This window comes from Rhinolophus ferrumequinum, chromosome 15 (assembly GCF_004115265.2).
Source record: "Rhinolophus ferrumequinum isolate MPI-CBG mRhiFer1 chromosome 15, mRhiFer1_v1.p, whole genome shotgun sequence".
NCBI classification, from domain to species: domain Eukaryota; kingdom Metazoa; phylum Chordata; class Mammalia; order Chiroptera; family Rhinolophidae; genus Rhinolophus; species Rhinolophus ferrumequinum.
In genome coordinates, this window is record NC_046298.1 from 39,850,437 (window position 1) to 39,869,811 (window position 19,375).

The window sequence follows — 19,375 nt, forward strand, 5'->3', positions numbered from 1 at the left end:
ATAGCTCCTTTCTTTATAGCACTGAATAGCATTCCATTATCTGGATGGACCACAGCCTCAAACCATTTTTAAAGTCTCCGTTGACAGGGTTACTGAAAGAGCTTGAGCAGTCACCAGTTGCAGATTCAAATCCCAGTTCAGATTTGAACCTTGTCCTTGGTCAAGTGACTTGACTCTCTAAGCCTCTGTTGCCTGGTCTATAACCACCTCACAGAGTTGTTAAGATTATGAACCTGTAAAAACTGACATCTATACAAATTAACACCAAGGACACAATGCTGAGGAACCATGTTATCTGAAATCATAGACTGTCAGAAAGTTTGATCTTTGAAATCACAACAATAGTGAGAATGGGACATCTCACTCTTGCCTGGAGAATCTAAGTTACTTAGACACAGAGAAGCAGTCATAATTTCCAACTTAGGTGCAGTTTCAGAGGCAGGGTTTCTAGAGATAACTTTGCACATTTATCTTAACCCTGTAATTTTCAAGGAAACAGGACCCTGTCTGTTTCTTAGTACAGGCATGATGTTGACTCCATTGCATAGGGTGCTTTGCCTTGAGTCCATCAGAACTCTACTTAATATAAATTTTACTTAAGCGTCATCCTTCCCCAAATCCTATATTAACTATGTCTCTTCCTTTGGTGAGGCACTACACAATTCCTCTGAGGAGCTCTTCTTTTTTTTCATTTTCAAAAAGAAATACTTAGTGAATTGACTCAAGTGAACTCAGTTTAAATGATTCAGCGTTGATATTAGAAATGTACATCAGAAATGTGTAAAAATTGAATATTAATACCCAAGAATATGGACATTTACATGCATGTAAATACAACACACACGTATGTTGATTTGCGGGGGGGGGGTGGAGGGCAGAGGGGGAAATCTGAGATACTGAAACTATTCTCATTTTAAAAGCAATGTAGAGGTGGTGGGATGGCTCAGCTGGTTAGAGCACGAGCTCTCAACAACAAGGTTACTGGAACGGCGATGACTTGGAGCTGAGCTGCGCCCTCCACAACTAGATTAAAGGACAACTACTTGGAGCTGATGGGACCTGGAGAAACACACTGCTCCCCAATATTCCCCAGTAGAATTTATAAAATAAAAAAAAGTAAAATAATTTCAACAACATTTCACATGAATGTAAAACTCCTAATGTAAATACATGATATGCTAGAAGCATGGTTGGTGTTATATAGATTGAATGTTCGTGTCCTCCCAAATGCACCACTTCCAAATACCATTGGGGATTAATTGAAGCCTAATCCCCAATGGTATTTGGAGGTGGTGCATTTGGGAGGTAATTAGATCATGAGGGTGGAATCCTCATAAATGGGATTAGTGCCCTTATAAAAAATTCCCCAGAGATCTTCCTCACCCTTTTCCACCACGTGAGGACACAGCAAAAAGATGGCTGTCTATGAACCAGGAAGGGGGCCTTCCAGACACTGAATCTGCTGGCACCTTGATTTTGGACTTGCCAGCCTCCAGAACTGTAAGAAATAAATTTGTTATTTACAAGCCACCTAGTCTCTGGTATTTTGTTACAGCAGCCTGAACCAACTAAGAAAGTTGCTTTTTAATTAAAGCAGATATTGGTATGACATATTGGCTTATTAATAATTAAGACATTTTCATATAGTGTCTCAGTGTGGAAATAAATTAGTATTGTTCATTCTGACGTTTCAAACCGTCAGTCTTTTAACATGAGAAAACAGCTACACACACATTTAAACGTTTCCATTTTTGCAGCAAGTTAACAACTTTATTATAGGTTTGTCTCTCTTGTTTTTGAACCTTTTAAGGATTAACTAGATCACGCACGTAATACTACATAACGTTTACCTGTGCCTGGTACAGGGTAAGCACACACAAAAATATATTTGTTGATAGAATTAATGTGATGCAGTATGTACAGAATCACTTAAAAAGGGCAGATAATTAGGAGCTCGGTGTCTCCATTTAAATGTTTTCCCCTTTTTCTTAATGGAGGAGACTGAAGAGGGTAAGTGGACAGCTAAAGCTGCACAGGCCAGTGAGGTAGATAAATATAAATGGGTAAGACAAGCCTAAGGGCTGAGCAAACAGATTCAGGCACTAGGAGGCAGAGCTGAACTAACTTCTACCAAGGTCCCGCTTACTCCTCTTTGTCCCTGCCCTTACCTCCTCCCCGCCTCCAGCGCCTCATTGCCACTCCGTTTGCCTGGACTGTGGTGAAGCAATTTCCGCCCTAAGAGGGGTGGGGCTTCAGTCTCCTCGCCAGTACTAGCGGTCGAAAGAGGAAAGGTGGTGAACGTATTTCTTCCTTGCACTTCCTCTGGGTTCCGCATCACAGTTCCGCCCTTACTACCCCTACTTCCCGCCAGAAAAGCCACTTCCACGCGGAAAGCGTGGTGGGGGGGGAGGAAGACACGGTCTGTGCCGCTGGAGGCGCAAGGAGTAGCCAGGTCTCTTTCCTGCCCACCCAACTTCTCAACTTCCGCCATCACAGCTGTTCCTTCCAGCCGTGATCAAAGAAAACGAAACCAGATCCCTCCAGCTCAAAACGGGAACTCTCTCTTCTATTACGCCCCGGGAGAAGCAAGGGCGGGGAAGAAAGAGGCCCCGGGGCCCAAGTCCCTGCTCCTAGCTTTTTCCTTGCCTTCCGCCCTTTCACTACAAACCCATATCGGCGGAAGCGAAGCCACAGTCGCCCGGAGAGAGGCGGGGCCGCCTTTTCTAACTGCTCTCGCGAGCTCTCCGAACCCTCGCGAGACCCGACGCCCGATTTGTGCGCCCGGGAAACCCCGTTGCTCCCTTTCCCCTGGCTGGCAGCGCGGAGGCCGCACGGTAAGGCGGGTTCTCTGGTACAGACTGGGCGCGGGGCGTCGGGACCCGACTCCCCATCCCCAAACGCGTGCTTAAGAGCTGCAGGGTATCTGTGCGGCGCGGCTCCGCCCCCTGCAGCCGCGGCCACGTGCGAGCGGCAGGCCCGGACATGCCGGGTTGGCGCGGTCCGGAACCGAGACTGGGCCTAGTAGGCAACCGGGTGTGTAGGGGCCCCCAGAATTAGGGGCTGGGGTCATACAGCGTCTTCACAAATGCGGACGGGCTGTGTTCGTCCGGCCCATAAAGACCGTAGGCGTCCGTGAATTCTACGACCCAGAGGTGCCAGGGCCGTTAGGGCCCGGAGTTGAAGTAGGGCCTTCGTAAGTCAGGGGCGGACGGCGGTTTAGATTGCTTTGGGGCTGGGTCCCGGCCACTGTCGGCCGTCTCCACCAGTCCTGTGTTCGTTCACATGCTTGGTTCTTTTCGCAGATGCCTGGAGTTACTGTAAAAGACGTGAACCAGCAGGAGTTCGTCAGAGCTCTGGCAGCCTTCCTCAAAAAGTGAGTGGGGATTGAGGTTCGAAGTGGGTGGGCTGTGATCTTTGCCAGACCCCTCGGGGTACGCAGCGCTATAGCAGTGCCATCTTCTAGTAGGGGAGACTTAGTGGGGATCTCAACGTGGAGTCCACCCGTTCTACCTGAGGCCTGGGTTGTGTTTCAGTTTCCGCCTCTGTTTACATTCTGAGACATATCCTGCGCCTATCGTTTTGAGGGGAGGGGAGTTAGGGCATGAAGGGGCTTGTGGAGACTCGTGAATTGTGCCTTTTTTACTGTCTGGTTCCCAGGTCCGGGAAGCTGAAAGTCCCTGAATGGGTGGACACTGTCAAGCTGGCCAAACATAAAGAGCTTGCTCCCTACGATGAGAACTGGTTCTACACACGAGCTGGTAAGGAATTGGGGCCTTTGGCGAGGTGGGGGAAGCTGAGTGACCCCTGAAATAGACCATTACCTCCTGTCCCCTCTGAGGTCTTAATGTCACCACCCCTCCCTGCCTCCACCACCCTGCACCCCCCAAGATAGCAAGAGAGGAGAAATATTTAACTCTGTCACTGCGTGCTTTGTGTGATATTCAATAATTTCATGCTCTGAATCTGTTTCTTCACTTGTAAGGTGTGTGTGAGGACCTGTGGCTTCCTCTGAGCCTTGAAGGAAACCCAGGGACAAATGGCGTGTGTGTATTTTGCTTAGAGATAGTTTGTTTTAGAGATAGGCATTATTGTCCTTTCTATGTCCATGGGATCTAGACTCCCTGAGTTCAGATCCTTCTCTGCCACTTAATTGCATGACTTCCATCTGCCTATGCCTCTTGTTTTTCCATCTCTAAAATGGGGCTGTTGATTGCACCAACACAGATTACGGTTGGCTCAAATGAGCTTAATACAGTTAAACTACTTTAAAGTAAGCCTGACCATTGCAGAGTAATCCTTGAAAAAAGTCAGCTGTCTTATTTTTATTGCTCAGATCATCATACTAGCTCGCTCCCTCTCTCTAGCAAGTTGTTCCTAACTAAGTGGTTGGGGATCTGGCCAGGTCATTCCTTGCTCTAAATCTTGATAAGTCCCAAATGCTCAAGAAAACCTTACCATCATCCTGTGATTGCTTGCCAGCCCGTAGTAACAACTTGGAAGGATAATGAGTGTAGCCCCTGACTGCACAGTGCTAGTTCTCACCTGTCTTTGACATTTCAAGTTTCTTTAAACTCACCCCCATGACGGCTTAACTTGGAGGGTAGAAGGGAGGTCAGTGCTGGATTGTGCCGAGGTGGCAGCCTCTGCACAGGCCTTCATTAAGGGCCCTCAGCCTCTCCAGCGTTTCTCTTCTATAAAGTGAGAAGCAGAGTTTGGAAATTGACAAAACTCCAGAATGGCCTTAAGAAGAGCCGGCCTTGGTACAAGTTGCCCAGCACTTCAGAGCCTGTACTTTGTAGATTGGTGGTGCTCATGCATCAGATGTCCGTGGAGTCCACTCTGTCAGGCCCTAGACTGGGCACAGGTGCCACCATGACTCAACCACAGCCTCTGACCCCTGAGGACTAAAAGGTCAATTCTTGTGAGGTGGGAAGAGTGGGGGGTGGCATATCTACTACCCATCCACAACGGTGCTTTTAGAAAGAAAATGGAGCTGGTGAAGGGAAGCTGACTTGACTTCCCTGAGCACCCAACAGTGATGGAGCCCAGACAAGACCACCATTCCATCACCCATCTCGGGAAGTGAGGCTGCCTGGTCCTGAATGTTCTTTGGCATTGCCCATCAAGTCAGTAGGTCAGGGCAGCTTTGTATCTAAAATTAGGAGAAAGACTCTTAATAACTTTTCCCATTTGGTCCTGTGAATATCCGTCCATATTTTGTTTAATCCGCATCTATCGAAAACCTCCCAAACAGGACTGGTGCCTGCTGTTCTATAGTTGATGTCAGGAAGGCTAAGTGACACGTGTGGGGTCTGCCAGCTAGCGGTGCCACGATACACCCCAGTCTTGTCATTACTGAGGGCAAGGGGCCTCCAGCTCTCTTCCATTGGCAGCATTTCATACTTTGTTTTTAGGTGGGGAGAGATTTAACGAGAAATGGAGTTGAGACTCTCAGTAATTTACATTTGCTGTGGGCCCTTTCTGCCCACCATGCTTCTTCCCCCATCATCTTAACACTGGAGTGCGTCCTCTGCCTGCCTCCTGATCTCCCTTCCTCAGGGTTTCAAAGCTCCCTTTTTCACCTCATTTTCCCAGCTGCTCTATTAGCATAGGGTGGTAGTTCTAGACCAAGGTCTGTTGTGTACATTTTTGTTGGGGTCACATCTTCAGCAGAGGCAGAGTTACAGTTGTGATACTATGCAGCCTACAAAGCCTAAGATATTTACTGTCTGGCCCCTTACAGGAAAAGTTTGCCAACCTCTCTTCTAGAGTCTTAGAGTTCTCCCGTCTAGTTTAGTGCCCAGCTTACACTCTGGGCAAGTCGGAGTCATAGGAGACACTCATTTACCAAAGAGGAAACAGGCACAGACAGGTGAAGTGACCCTGGGAGGGCTTGGCAGGCTGACTCCAAAAGCAGGATCTGTGCTGTTATTTGCTTTTTCCCTTCTCAGGGTCATGGGGGCTTGAGCTGTTTTGTCCCCTCCGGGGTTTAGGGCTAAAGCGCAGTGGGGTAGTAGCAGCATTGTGGGGCTGGGTAAATTCTGGAGGTGTATAAGAGTCAGTGTGGAGTGAACAGGTCTTAATCTCAGGTGTGGGGGACAAAGAGGGCATGGCCCTGCTAAGGGGGTCCAGAACAGGGGTCGAGCTACAGGAGGGAGGAGTCCCCAGGCAGTGGTGTAGGATGTAGGGCGGGGTGGGGCTAGAAAGAACCTGTGTCTGCAGAGTAGAGACCTCTGCTGTAAGAGGAGAAGCAGCGTCCAGGGAAGACCACTTGTGAAGGGGGTGGGGCCATGTGGCCCTGGACAAGCCTCTTGATCTCTGGATTCTCAGAATAAGGGCCTGCTTGGGAGGGAGGTGAGAATCCAGTGTGTGTGTTGGATATCTGGCAGTGAGCAGCTGCTGAGTTGGGCCACCTGAGTGCATTGTATTCCTGGAGGGAGGCTGGTCTGTCCTACCCTTGCACAGGGCTGCTGTGTTAGTGGAAGGAACGAGGTCTGGGAGGCATTGCAGGAGCAAGTCAAGGAGTGAATCAAAGGGGAGTTTTGTTTGTTTTTGGGGGGTTGTTTTTCCTCTCCTCCCCCCCCTTAGAAGTTTAGCAGAGTAGGGTCAAGGGCAAAATACATCTGGGAGTTTTCCTTCCCCACTTTTTGACTCAGTGGGGTCAGGTTGGGGCCACGAATCTGGATTTAAAACCAGCAGTTAAGAAGCTGAGCTGTGAAGACACTTTCAAAGTGTTGCTTGGTCTGCCACATGCTCCAGTGCAGCGTGACCCTCGTCGCCTGGTGGCCTAGCGGGACACACAGCTGCTCTCCCTTGACTGGACTCAGAGTGGGTTGGATGGGCCTACACGGTCCTTCCTTCACAGTTTGAGGTAGAGAGTGACTCCTGAACAAGTTTTCCCAAGAGGGCTGGGTTGCCACCCCAAGGAGCAGAAGGCCTTTGGAGGGACTGAAGGAGATGCCATCTGTGACAGTACGTGGGTCACTGTGGCCCTCATAAACACCAGCTGGATGGCTTGGATTTGTTACAACTCCACTTCAGAAGGTGGGTCTCAAGGGTGGAGGAGAGGAGGGTGAAAAAGGTCAGTATTTTGTAGAACTTAGTATTTCCACTATTAAAGCTTTCAATTGGTGAAGTTAATACGCTGCTCCCTTGTACTATCTGACAGCACACAGGTAATTTTATACAGTGTCAAGAAATTTCATGCAGTGTCAAGAAAATTGAAGCCCACCCCACTCCATTGAAGAAACTATTAGTTAGGCTTTACTGGAGCTTATTCTCTGCCAGCCACTGCTCAAGAGTTAAGTAAGCCATTCCCTTCAGAAACACCACACACACCTGAAAGGTGGGTGGACTCTTCGCAGCTGATGAGGAACCGTGTTGAAATTCAAACCCTGTCTGCCGATAGCTCAGGACTTGGCCACCCCTCTCCATATCACACTCAGGCTGGAGCTGCTCTGAGCTCTGGTCCCAGCTCGGCAAGACCAAGTTTGGATGTCCCATTCGTGATGCTCAGGCTCACCTGGCCACGCTACGTAGGAGTGTTCGTCTTACCCCTTCCTCAGTCCGTCTGCTCTCCCCCTTCCTGGGTACAGCCCGAGGGGGAGAGCAGATCACCCAGAACCAGGACATCGCCAATGACGGGCGCAGGAGGGTGGTGGTAGGTGTTGGGCATTTGCACTGGTCTTAAAGGGCAGGGTTTTCCAGCGATGTCACTCTCCTGGTCAAAAGATTGTGGGTGATGACAAGTCTAGGGATAAGAACCCCAGTGCCCACAGGGGGTGGTACACTCATCCCGAGTGAGTCTCTTCATCCTGGCGGGGGTGGGGGGTGGCCCGGTGCCTGGAAGGGGCAGAGCAGTGGTGGGGGTGGGGGGAAGGGGGTGGGATAGAAAGAACCAGAGTGGTTTTTAAGTGAGCAGAGGCTGCACTGTTGGCCACCAGAAGCCCATGGCTCTATGTGAAGACAATCAGGACAGGAGGGGACTGGGAACAAGTATGGAACTGCTCTGGGAACAGCCAGCTGGCAGGGAGGGGGAGGAACCCACCCCCAGCTCAACACTGGAGGGTCATGAACATGGCCCGGCAGCAGGCTCTTAGCAGTAAGTAGTTACAACATGCCTGCCTTTGAGCTCCCGACCAGGCAGGGCCATGTGATGACTGAAGTCTGGGTACCTCAGTCCCAGTTCTTCAAACGTCAGGGGCCTCCTCAGGTAGTAAAGCAACAGTCTCGAGCTATCCCTCCAGTGCTGTGACTTACGGCCAGTGAGTACCTTCTAAAGCCTCTTCCTTTTGTCTAAAGCAGGGGTGTCCAAACTGCGGCCCGCAATCCATCGTTAATTGGCCGGCAGCAAATTCCAAAAATTTATTTAGTTTACTTAAATAAACCAGGTGAGGCAATACGTACTTCACCTCGAGTGAGTGGCCCGGCTGTTTGTGTATTTTACTGCATATGGCCCGTGGTGAAAAACGTTGAAAAAAGTTTGGACACCCCTGATCTAAAGGAGAATAGCACTAGACACATTCACGTGTGACATGTCACAATAACCCTGGTCTGAAGGATCATCACTCTTGGTTCTCAGATGAGGGTAGGTGACTTGCCAAGGCCACACTATCGGGCTAGCTCCTAAGGCTATCTTAGTACCTCAGAGAATGTGAAAAGCAGGTGGCACGGAGCCTGGCAGGCAAGTGCTCCACATGGACAGAAGTATGATAGCATTTCCAAGGAGCCTGGCCTGGTGGACCAGGGACTTGGCCTAAGCTACTCTAGGGACAAGAGCCCCTGTGTCCATGGAGGGGGTGATGCACATTCCAGGTGGGGTCTTGGCCCTGCCCCCCTGTTACCCCAAGATCTCCAGGGTGAGGGGACTCAGAGCTGCACCCGAATCGCCATAGATCCCTTCTCTACTTTTCTGCCCCTTAGGCTTATGGCAGTGGACAATCGTGGCTTAAAACACTTAACTTGCTAGGCTCTACCCACAGACCCTTGGGTTCAGTTTCACAGCAGTACAGCTAAAGCATAACAGCTAAGCAGCTTGGCCAGGGGCGGGGGCTCCCTGCCCAGTTACACCGCTGTAGCAGTTCCTCCACTGCTTGGGTGTCCCTGTCTCCTGGGCTGGCCATGGGACGGGTGGGGGTGAGGGGCAGATAACTGGGTCTTGGTATGTGTCTCAGTTTCCCTGCCTAAAAAAGAGCTGCCACTCAGAGAACTATATATGCGTGACCTTGAGCGGAGCCCGCCCTCAGCCTACCTCAGCTGTGGGGAGGAGTCTTCTCTACCTGAGAATGGCCCTCCAGTCTCGCTTACACCCCTCGCAGCCTCCACAGCACGGCACCTGTACCTCCGGGGTGGTGCTGGGGTCGGCTCCATGACCAAGATCTACGGAGGGCGGCAGAGAAATGGTGTCATGCCCAGCCACTTCAGCAGAGGCTCCAAGAGCGTGGCCCGTCGGGTCCTCCAAGCCCTGGAGGGGCTGAAAATGGTGGAAAAGGACCAGGATGGGTGAGCAAAGGAGAGGAAGCTGGGGAAGGGGGTAATGGAGGAGCCCTTGGGTCCAGATCACCGATAATGAAGTTGGCGAGGACCCTTCTACTCCCCCCGTGCAGAAAGGTGTGGGTCTGTCCCTGCACAATCTGCGCCTGCCACTCGGGTGGGCAGGGATTCTGCAGAAAAGCACACAGCCAAGGGCCCCACCCGACCTCTGTAGCTGACTACCCTGGGCTCCAGGAAGGTAATTTAGTGACTGTCCACTTTCATTAGCCTGCTCGTTAACTTTTCCCAATTGATTTTTCGGGGCTTTTGATCTAATTCTCGCACAAATGACACCCCATCAGCTCCTGGGGGGGGACTCCCACTCCTGCCCCCTTGTTAGAATGCAGCTGGTGGGGGCTCCCTCAGTGGGACTTGGCTGGCAGCATGTGGTCCCGTGGCGAGGTGCGTTTTTGGGAAGCCCGGCTTCAGTCCAAAAGGGGCCTGACAGGGAGGGAGTTGAGAGCCTGCCCTCACCAGGGCCTGCATGACCCTTCTTTCCCCCAGGGGCCGCAAACTGACACCTCAGGGACAGAGAGATCTGGACAGAATCGCAGGACAGGTAAGGCCTGGCTGCAGGCTGGGGCTGGGTCCCTCAGTCGCTGCCTGGGTGTTTCCTGAGCTGCTGTCAGATCAGAATTTCCTCCCCTGGAAGGCACAGCCCAGGCTGGTGGGAGTCAGAGGAGGGCTTCCTGGGAAATGTGCAGGAGAAGGCATTTGACTGAGTGCTTGCTGGAGCTCGATGGAAATGCGGGTGCCCAGGGTAAAGGGACCCGGGGTGCCGCTGGGCTGCTGCTTGTGCAGGTCCTGCTCCCGCCTATGACTCCATCTTTCCAGGTCAGCCTTCCCCAGATTCTGGCTGCACGTTTCCTCGGTCTTCATGCTTCCTGAGCAGCAGATGGGGGAGGCGGGTGGGCGGGCTCAGAGCTCGTCTCCATCCAGATGACTGACTGACTGGACACTGGGACAGTCTCCCTGTCTAGAGTGGTCTTTTGCCTACCACCTCGGGGTGTGGGGTGGTGAGGACTCGGAACTACAGAGCGGGAGCCCCAGGGGCTGGCATAAACCCCACTGTTGGTTTCTTTCTGTATCCTTGACTCGGGCCTCCTAGGAGCCTTGAAGTGTTTAGTCACTTAGTTAAGTGTCAGAAAGGAATGGAAGGTGTCAGCCCTTTGAGAGTGAGGGGTGGCCTGAAAGGAGGTGAGCTTTTCCAGAACAGGGCCTGGCACAGACATCAGTGTGGATGACACAGGGCAGTGGGCGACACTGGAATCCCACTCCAGCATTCCTTTCCTTGAGTCCCAGTTGACGCTTCTGTAAAAGGGGAAAATATCTGGGGTGTGAGGGTTAGATGAATATATGTGAGACCACAAATCAGGTTGCCTGATGTCCGGTGGGGAGCTAAGTACAGAGTGCTGGAACACGGACCCCATGGCTGGTCTTAATTACTCTTTCATCTTTTCCCACAGGTGGCAGCTGCCAACAAGAAGCATTAGAACAAATGATGCTGGGTTAATAAATTGCCTCATTCGTAATTCTGGTCTGGGTCTCTTGATTGGCTGCTTTTCTTCTGTTTGGGGGCCTGAGGAAGGAGCATTTCCTTGTGCAAGAAAGGGGCTAGGAGTCCTTGGGTGGCTGTTGCTGCCAAAGCCTAAGGCCCAGCCTTCCCCATTCAAAGTCTGCTCCAAGTGGGCAAGATGTCCAAGCTGGTGAGTGGGTGGGCCAGGACCCAGGAGTCCTTGAACCTCGCCCATATCCTGCCTTTGCAGTTCTCACAAAATGAGAAACTGAAAGAAGTGGCGGTATAAGCTGAGGCCTGGGCCACTGGAACAAAGCAGGAGAGGCCTTGGGGCCCAAATGCTTCTGCCTTGGCAGGAGGTGGACGAGGACAGGGCCTTCACACAAGGAGCTATGGCCTGAAAGGCCACTAGGTGCCTGCTGTGTATGTACCTCCTTTCTCTGGCCTACATGAGTAGGGTAGTCCTGCCCTGAGCTTTCGCTCTTGCCGTCTCGGTGGCCTTGTGCCCAGCTGTGAAATGAAGCTAGTTGTACCCGCCCTGGAGTTGGGTTGGGGTGCTAAATGAGCAGGCTGGGACCTGACTGCCACTTAACACCCCCCAAGGAAAGGGCGCCAGAAGCTGAGCTCCCCCTCCTGTCGTCATAGCCTCTGGACCTGCACGGCGATTGGCTCTCGGTGCCAGTGGGGCAGGAGCTCCGCCTGTGATTGGGCCCCTGGTTGGGACAGCAGAACTGAAGGACGCCTAGTGGACACATGCCCAGCCGCAGAGGGACAGCTGGGGAAGGTCCTCCTTACCGCTCCATGTGACCAGACCCACCTCCTAATTGAGAACTAAAATGCTGGGCTTGAGCTGGCTTGGCTAAGTTTCCCCCAGTCTTAAGATACTTGGCATTTCCTTCCAGTGCCAAGCCTGGGCTTTAACAACAAATGACGGGTTCAAATTCCAATTCTGCCCCTAATCCTGTGCTACCCTGAGCAACTTACTCCCCCGTGATCCTCCGATCCTGTTTGCAACTGCTTACTCCGGAGGGATTCAGGACATGATGCCATGTAGAGAGTGCCTTGGCTCAAAGCAGCACACCGGGCAGACGGCCATTTGGTGTTACCAGGATGTTCAAAGTGGAAAGAGTATGAGACCAATGAGTCCTACCAAAGTGGAAAGAATATCAGACCAATGAGTCCTACACCCCGTGAGGAATGAAGCTGTCATCCCCCAGCTCAGGAATTGTCAGTGCTGGAAAATTTGTACTGAATGAACACTTAAGCCTACTACTTGCAAGGAGCTTTATAAATACTATGTATCATCACACAGCCGCAACCCTGTGAAGGAGGTGCCAAAAACCACCTGTAGTTTGGAGAAAGAGAAAGTCACAGTTTGGTTAAGTGCCTGATGTCCCATAGTTAGGGGGTGGCAAAGCCAGCATTCGAACCCAGGCAACCTGGCTCCAGCCACAGGCTTTAGCTACTACATTGCACTGTCCCGTGGTAGTCAGGGAAATGGGGAAATAAGGCCCGTTCTGGCCCCCGTTTCCTCTTGCCGATTGAAGACATCTCCCACAGTTGTCATGAGAACGCAATGCCAAGCATCTGGCTCCCACGTACAGCGCCAGGCAAAGGGGTGCTTGATCAATGGGAGGTGGAGGTGCTCAGACCTGCCTGCTGGGCCTGAGAGGGCTGGCAATCCTGAAGCTGCCCCTCTCCGCCGCTAGAGGGCAGTCGAGGGCATGGAAACCGGCCCTGCCACCAAGGAATAATGAAGGTGAATTTCTAGGGCGGTAGCATCCACACCCAGGTTTTTTCCGAGGACAGGATCATCAGGAGGAACTGAAGCACAGAGGGGCTAATGACCTGCTACACATCGAGGATTCTAACAGAACACCTGGGTCCTTGGAGGGAGGGGGGAGGGCCCCAGGGCCAGAGAAGGGGAACTGTGCCAAGCATTGTATAATATTCTCACAGCCTCCCAAGGTGGGGGGATTGTGTCAAGATTACAGGAGGAGAAACTGAGGCTCAGATGACCAGTCAGTTGGCAGTGCTGAGATTATCAAATCCAGGAATCGTGACTCTGGAGGCCCATGCTTTTCTGTGTGGGTAACAGTTGCTTTTAAAAAATAATGAAGGGGCGGCAGGATTGCTCAGTTAGAGCGTGAGTTCTGAACAACAGGGTTCCTGGTCTGATTCCCACATGGGCCAGTGAGCTGCGCCCTCCACGACTAGAATGAAGACAACCAGCTGCAGCTGAGCTTCTGGAGAGGCAGCCGGATGGCTCAGTTGGTTAGAGCGCGAGCTCTCAACAAGGTTGCAGGTTCGATTCCCTGTGCCCCCTGCAACTAAAGATTGAAAATGGCGACTGGACTTGGAGCTGAGCTGCGCTCTCCACAACTAGATTGAAGGACAACTCCCTGGAGAAACACACTGTCCCCCAATATTCCCCAATAAAATTTATTTAAAAAATAAGAATAAAATAGTGAAATACTTCAAGCACGCAGAACAGTATACTAATAATAGTGTAACAAAGACTCATGAGGCCACCACCCAGCTTAAGAAGTAAAACAAAACGTAAAATGGAGACAGATAAAGCCAGATAAAGCCGTCTGGTACCTTTCCCAGTCACAGCTTTCCCCAGAGGTAACCTCTCTCAAGAAGTGGGTGTCACTCCCCTGCACAGTTCTACACCTTCACTACAGACGCACGTGTCCCTCACAGCAAATGTGTTGTTTTGCCTTTTGAAAACAAGTCAACTGTATCATGCTACAATATCTTTTTTCTCATTTTTGTGTTTTTTCCTCAGATGTAGCCTTGCGGACACGTGAAGCTCCACCTTTTCTCCTGCTGTGTACTGTTCCATTTGCTGACTGTACCATAATATGTATATGCATCCATTCTCCTATAAATAGGCTTTCATTTCCCCGTTTTTGCTACCAAAAATCTCCCTGCAATGCATTTTTTTTCCTGTGTGTCTTCGTGTGTGTGTGTGTCTGACTGTCTATGATGCTCCCAACTGCTCACAAACATTTCAACAATCTTATACTGTTCCCCATCCAAGCCCTCAGGACCTCGTTTTCCTCCCACTTGACCTAAAATAATGCTAAAAGGAACCTGGGCACACATAGTGACTTTGAATCCCTACTCCACCACCAGACGGTATAAAATTGGGCAAATGACAGTGACAGTGTCCCCTCTCTGGCCCTCAGTTTCCTCCTCTGTAAAATGAGGATGGGGGTTACCTGCCCACTTGTGGGGAAGCTGAAAGATATATCAAGAAGGAGCCCATCATGGCTGTAACTCCTTGGGTGCCAGGAACGTCATCTCATGTCACAAACGCCAGGGATATATTCTTATCCTCATCTCTTGGATTAAATGCTACGACTTGAAAAGGGAAGCCACCACTTAGTCATAGAGCCAGTCGCCTGCTTCATTTATTTCTCATGAGCATTAATACTGTGTCCCCAAAAATAAGACCTAGCCAGACAATCAGCTCTAATGTGTCTTTTGGAGCAAAAATTAATATAAGACCCGGTCTTATTCTACTATAAGACCTGGTCTTATATAATAAATATAATATAATATAATATAATATCAGGTCTTTTATTAATTTTTGCTCCAAAAGACGCGTTAGAGCTGATTGTCTGGCTAGGTCTTATTTTCAGGGAAGCACAGTAGTAACCAACATTTACTGAGCACCTACTATGTGCCAGGTGCTGTGTTCAGGGCTGTGCATCACAACCCCTTTAAATCCTCGTTTCCAGGCCCACAGAGTGAGGACAAGTTTTGCTCAAGGCCAGTAAGGGACAAAGACCGAGCTCAGAGTCACTACCCTGTGTGCCTACACGCAGCAGACACCCTGGATTCTGGCTCTTTCAGATGTCTGCTCTAGGGCTTGCCAGTGATGAGGCAGGCCTTGAACTGGCCTCTTCCCCTCACCCAAGCAACCTCCCCTCAGGGGAATTGTGGTCGCCACAGGTGCAGGGAGCAGTTCCTCTCCACTTACATCCTGAAGCACACTGGCAGGGGCTGTCCCCTGGCCTGACACTGAAGGGCCCAGCAGTGGGACCAGTGGAGCCAATCTCCGGCAGGGCTGGGCAGGAAGTGGGGTGGAGTTTGGGGCCCACTGAGGGGGGATCTGGTACCCCAGGACTGCTGCAGCCCAGACGAACCAACCCACGGGGAGAAGATGCCTAGGGGTCCCGGAGCCCTCCAAGCTTCACTTGCCACCGTCCTCCTCCTCTTGATCTCAGCCGCTGGCCTGGGTACTGGCCTGGGTATGTGGCTAACAGGCTGTTGCTGGGTGGAGGGGGGCAGTGACTGAGGAGGATGGAGAGAGGGCACAGGCAGAGGGAAGGGAGGCCAGGAGGGGAGTGGAGAGGAGCCAGCCGGAGGGGAGTTGGGAAATGCCCCTGTAGAAACTGCGTCTGTCTGGTTGACTGTTCCAAGCAGATCTACGGGAAGCTGGAAGGGGCTTGGTGACATTGAAGGGGCATCCACTGCCTCATGGATGGAGACAGGGGCTACAGGTGCCTTCCTCACCCCCTCCTCCCCACAGATCAAAATAAGGAACTAAGGTTGCACTTGACTAAGCTCCAGAGGTGGGGGCAGGATGAAATTTGGGGGAGTGCTCAGCTTCAGAGGGAAAAAAAAGCTTTCTCTTTCTCTGCCTTGAATCCCAGTCACCCCCCTACATAGGGACACCCTTCTCAGTGCGGGAAAGGGAAGGGTGGGGACACGCAGCCTCATGGCAACCCCCTGGCTATCTTCCCCCAGCGGTACCAGCTGCTGGCAGGGCTGTGACTACATATTTGACCGAGGAGTTCAGAAAGGCAGCTGATCACCCAAGGTTACACTGGGAGCCCAGATGGGAGCCTATGACCCTGAGCTTGCTGCCTCCTTCCCCACCCCTTCCTCCTTCTCTCTTCCTCACCTCCCCTTTCCCTCTCCAGAAGAGGCAGAACAGCCTTGTGGATTGGCCGGGGACACTGAAAACTGGGGCTTTTCCGAGCAGTCAGGCTGGGCCCTCTTGCCTCCCTCTCATCACCCATCCTGCTAAGGCCCTTCCCTAAACCCTCAGCCCAGTTCAAGGACTGAACTCACTGGACCCCCAGGCTGACACAAGCTACAGAGAATGAGGGGCAGCCTCAGAGACACAGACAAGGCAGACCTGAAGACTGGCAGGAGGAAGCCCGGGGGCCTGAGGTTTGAACCCCCAGCCACTCCTGCTATCCTGAGCCTCTGTTGCCCCACCTGAAAAATGGGATAATGAGAGAAACTATTTCTAAGAGTTTTGTGAAGATTACACAAGATAAAGTGCCAGGTGCAGGGCTGGACTGGGGCTGAGAGAGTAGACCAGGAAGGCCTTCAGGAGGAGGTGATGTCCAAACTGATTCTGCAAGAAGCTGCCTGGGCAGGGGCACTCTGGCACCAGGGAACCTAGTGTCCAAATGCCAGTGAGCTCAGTGGGACCAAAGCACAAAGTGGGTGTGGGGGAGGGTGGCAAGAGGTGGCTAGAGAGGGGAGTGGGGATCCCCAGGTGTGTCACACCCCAGGTATCTTACTCTCCTCCCCTAGGATGCCCTCCTCCCCCAAGGGACAAAGACCGAGCTCAGAGTCACTACCCTGTCTGCCTACACGCAGCAGGCACCCTGGATTCTGGCTCTTTCAGATGTCTGCTGTCTTGTGTCTTGTGTCTCCCCCGAAAGGCGTCTCTCTGTCCTCCCCTAGGTACCCCCTCATTCCCCCTCCCAATATCCTGTGTCCTCTGTCCCCCTCCCTCCTCCCCAGGAGTGTCCTCATACTCCCTCCACACACACACCCAGGGTTGCTGCAGTTGCAGGGGCCAGGACTGGGACCTATGTCCCCATCCAGAGTCCCTGACCCACCCACCTCCCCACAGGCCAGAAGACTCACACCCTGTCGGTGGAGTGGAGCCCACCCTCAATGACGGTGAGCATAGGAGCCAACGTTAGCTTCTCGTGCCGGTACAATAGCAGCATCCTTGGTGAAACAAATGTCACATGGTGGCGCAACTCCGAAAACAACAAGTGGTCAGCTCGGTTCTTTGGCGAAGGCCAGGGCCCCAGCAATGAACTGAAAATCTCATTGGTGAACAAGAGCCATGTGGGCATGTACAGGTGCCGAGTGAGAGTTGGCAAAGAGGTCCGGCACTCCTGTGGCACCTACCTCCGAGTGCTCGGTGAGTGGCAGTCCTGACTCCAGGGTCCCACCACTTTGCAGCTCGGGACTGCAGGCTTCCCATCTGTGAAGTGAGGACAGAGCCCGTGCCTGCCTGCTGGGTGTCCTCACTCCCTGCTCACACACACGGACCCATTTCTCACCTGCAGAATGGGGGCTTCAGTAGGGCCTTGCTGGGGGCGGGGCCGGGGTGCCAGGGCTCTGAGCAGCACTCCCTCCTCACAGAGTCAATCCCCAAACCCTTCCTGGAATTGGGGGAGGGCACCAAGAACAACATCATCACAGCCGAGGGGATCATCCTGCTGTTCTGTGCGGTGGTGCCCGGGACGCTGCTGCTGTTCAGGGTGAGCCCCCTGGGACGGGACCCTGGCATCTGAGGGCACCCACCTAAAACTTGGGAGGACTACGCACCCACCTCACAGGGGACTTGGGGGGTAAACGAATTAATACAATAATAGGGTTTTAAATGGTACTGTGGGCAGCTCCTTGTTCAGTCTCCCCTCAGGGCTGTCCTCCCTGCCCTTCTCTAGGGATGTTCTCACACTGCCCCCCGAAGCTGTCTCACTCTCACCCCCAAGGGTGCTATACTTTCCCCCTACCCAGGAGTGATGTGGCCTCCAGATGTAGCCAAGGTCAGGGAAGATGGAGCCCAGGGGTCCTCCCAGAGTCTCTGATACGCACAAGCCTCTCTCTAGGCCACAGGACAACTACAGCCATTTACTAGTTTTGTTGTTATTCGTGGAGAACAATGAGGCAGGGGAGAGAACCAAAAGGACACTGATTTGGACCCAGAGAGACCTGTCACTTACCCAATATGTGGCTTTGACAGTGTCCCTTACCAGCTCTGGTAAAGCACCTCCTGGCATCCAGGGGGTCCTACAAACATATTCTTCCCCCACGCCCCCTCACTGAGGCTCCAAATCCCCCACAGAAACGTTGGCAGAATGTGAAGTTCGGGGTGGACGCCCGGGATGACTATGAAGATGAAAATCTTTATGAGGTGAGTGGAGGGCAGGGACAGGTTAGGGGCAGGTGCATTGGGGGGGGGTCTCATGATGAGTCCTCATGGGGTTGGCTGGGGGCAGGGACCTAAGCATCAGGGCACTGAGGCCCACCAACACGTTTGCACCCCAGGGCCTGAACCTCGATGATTGCTCTATGTATGAGGACATCTCCCGGGGCCTCCAGGGCACATACCAGGACGTGGGCAGCCTCCACATCGGAGATGTACAGCTGGAGAAGCCATGATGGTGACCAGCAGGGCTGCCCCTGCCTGCCGTACTCCCAGCTCTGGCGTCTCTCCCCCTCCTTTGAACCAGTTCTTTTCACAATCTTTCTCAGGAGTGTCCTGCATCAACTTCCCTATTAGAAGTGTTCACTGCTTTTGCTCCCTCTAGATTGTCCCCATTCCTCCGCACAAACCTTCAGTGCTCCCTCTGCTGTCTTTCACAAACCTTCAGTGCTCCCTCTGCTGTCTTTCCCAGGCTCCCACCCACCCAGCCAGCAGGTAATGAGCCCTTAATCGCTGCCTCTAGGGGAGCTGATTATAGCAGCCTTGTTAGTGTCACCTCCCCCTCCCAGCTCTGTCATGGCCACTTAGAGATAATAAATCCTTCCCAACAGCAGACCTTGGCAGGAGTCATGGATCTCATGGGGACCGCCCACCCTCCTCCCCTGGGACCCAGGAGTCCAGGCCGCCAGCCCATCCTCCCTCAGACCCAGGATTCAGGGCCTCTGGCCACTGTCCACTCCCCACACCTTTGCTGCCCCCTGAGAGAAACAGGAAGTGTCTTGGGGAGGGCTGCACCCAAGGCCATGTCTGCCCTGAGCAGGAAGGGACAAAGGGGGGAATTGAGGTGACCATAATTATTTATCCCTATCTAAGTCCCAGAATCATAGGGGACGACCTGGTGGGGCTGGAACCAAATTCTACTACGGTCACACCTGTCCTCTGGGAGTGGATTTGTGGCAGGGGACTGGCCAGTCTGTGGCCCTAACTTGGGAAAGGTGGGGAGACTCAGGGTCAATAACAGACAGGCACAGAGATGTAGAGTTTCTGAGATAGAGAGGGAAGAAAGACTGAGACAGAGAGATAATGACAGAGATACTGAGAGAGAGAGAGACAGAAGGAAGAGAGAGAAA

The 19,375-nt window shown here is 52.3% G+C and overlaps 2 protein-coding genes and 1 long non-coding RNA gene across 4 annotated transcripts; 2 read left to right on the forward strand and 1 right to left on the reverse strand.

The window, feature by feature from the left end:
* The first annotated feature begins 2,744 nt into the window (after positions 1 to 2,744).
* On the forward strand, positions 2,745 to 11,063 carry RPS19 (ribosomal protein S19). The gene is made up of 6 exons (XM_033128783.1): positions 2,745 to 2,834; positions 3,303 to 3,373; positions 3,658 to 3,758; positions 9,318 to 9,501; positions 10,036 to 10,090; positions 10,998 to 11,063. The coding sequence occupies exons 2-6, from the start codon at positions 3,303 to 3,305 to the stop codon at positions 11,022 to 11,024; spliced, it is 438 nt and encodes a 145-aa protein (XP_032984674.1). The 5' UTR covers positions 2,745 to 2,834; the 3' UTR covers positions 11,025 to 11,063.
* Positions 11,064 to 15,153: 4,090 nt separating this feature from the next.
* CD79A (CD79a molecule) lies at positions 15,154 to 18,516 on the forward strand. 2 transcript variants are annotated; one of them, XM_033128768.1, is made up of 6 exons: positions 15,184 to 15,309; positions 16,113 to 16,237; positions 16,935 to 17,234; positions 17,459 to 17,577; positions 18,165 to 18,233; positions 18,368 to 18,516. In XM_033128768.1, exons 3-6 carry the CDS (start codon positions 16,979 to 16,981, stop codon positions 18,479 to 18,481), a joined length of 558 nt encoding a protein of 185 aa, XP_032984659.1. In that variant the 5' UTR covers positions 15,184 to 15,309; positions 16,113 to 16,237; positions 16,935 to 16,978; the 3' UTR covers positions 18,482 to 18,516. The 2 variants fall into 2 exon arrangements, with proteins under 2 accessions (XP_032984658.1, XP_032984659.1); XM_033128767.1 differs by lacking the exon at positions 16,113 to 16,237 and having other exon boundaries at positions 15,154 to 15,309.
* On the reverse strand, positions 18,366 to 18,876 carry LOC117035116 (uncharacterized). The gene is made up of 2 exons (XR_004425173.1): positions 18,688 to 18,876; positions 18,366 to 18,655 (listed from the first exon to the last, which is right to left on the reverse strand). It is a non-coding gene; the product is annotated as an uncharacterized LOC117035116 (long non-coding RNA).
* Positions 18,877 to 19,375: the final 499 nt, after the last annotated feature.

Coding starts and splice junctions, on each gene's coding strand:
- RPS19 (XM_033128783.1), top strand. CDS start 3,303: ATGCCTGGAGTTACTGTAAAAGACGTGAACCAGCAGGAGTTCGTCAGA. Junction 3,374..3,657: donor CTGGCAGCCTTCCTCAAAAA/GTGAGTGGGGAT, acceptor TCTGGTTCCCAG/GTCCGGGAAGCTGAAAGTCC. Junction 3,759..9,317: donor CTGGTTCTACACACGAGCTG/GTAAGGAATTGG, acceptor CACCCCTCGCAG/CCTCCACAGCACGGCACCTG.
- CD79A (XM_033128767.1), top strand. CDS start 15,222: ATGCCTAGGGGTCCCGGAGCCCTCCAAGCTTCACTTGCCACCGTCCTC. Junction 17,235..17,458: donor CACCTACCTCCGAGTGCTCG/GTGAGTGGCAGT, acceptor CCCTCCTCACAG/AGTCAATCCCCAAACCCTTC. Junction 17,578..18,164: donor GGACGCTGCTGCTGTTCAGG/GTGAGCCCCCTG, acceptor AATCCCCCACAG/AAACGTTGGCAGAATGTGAA.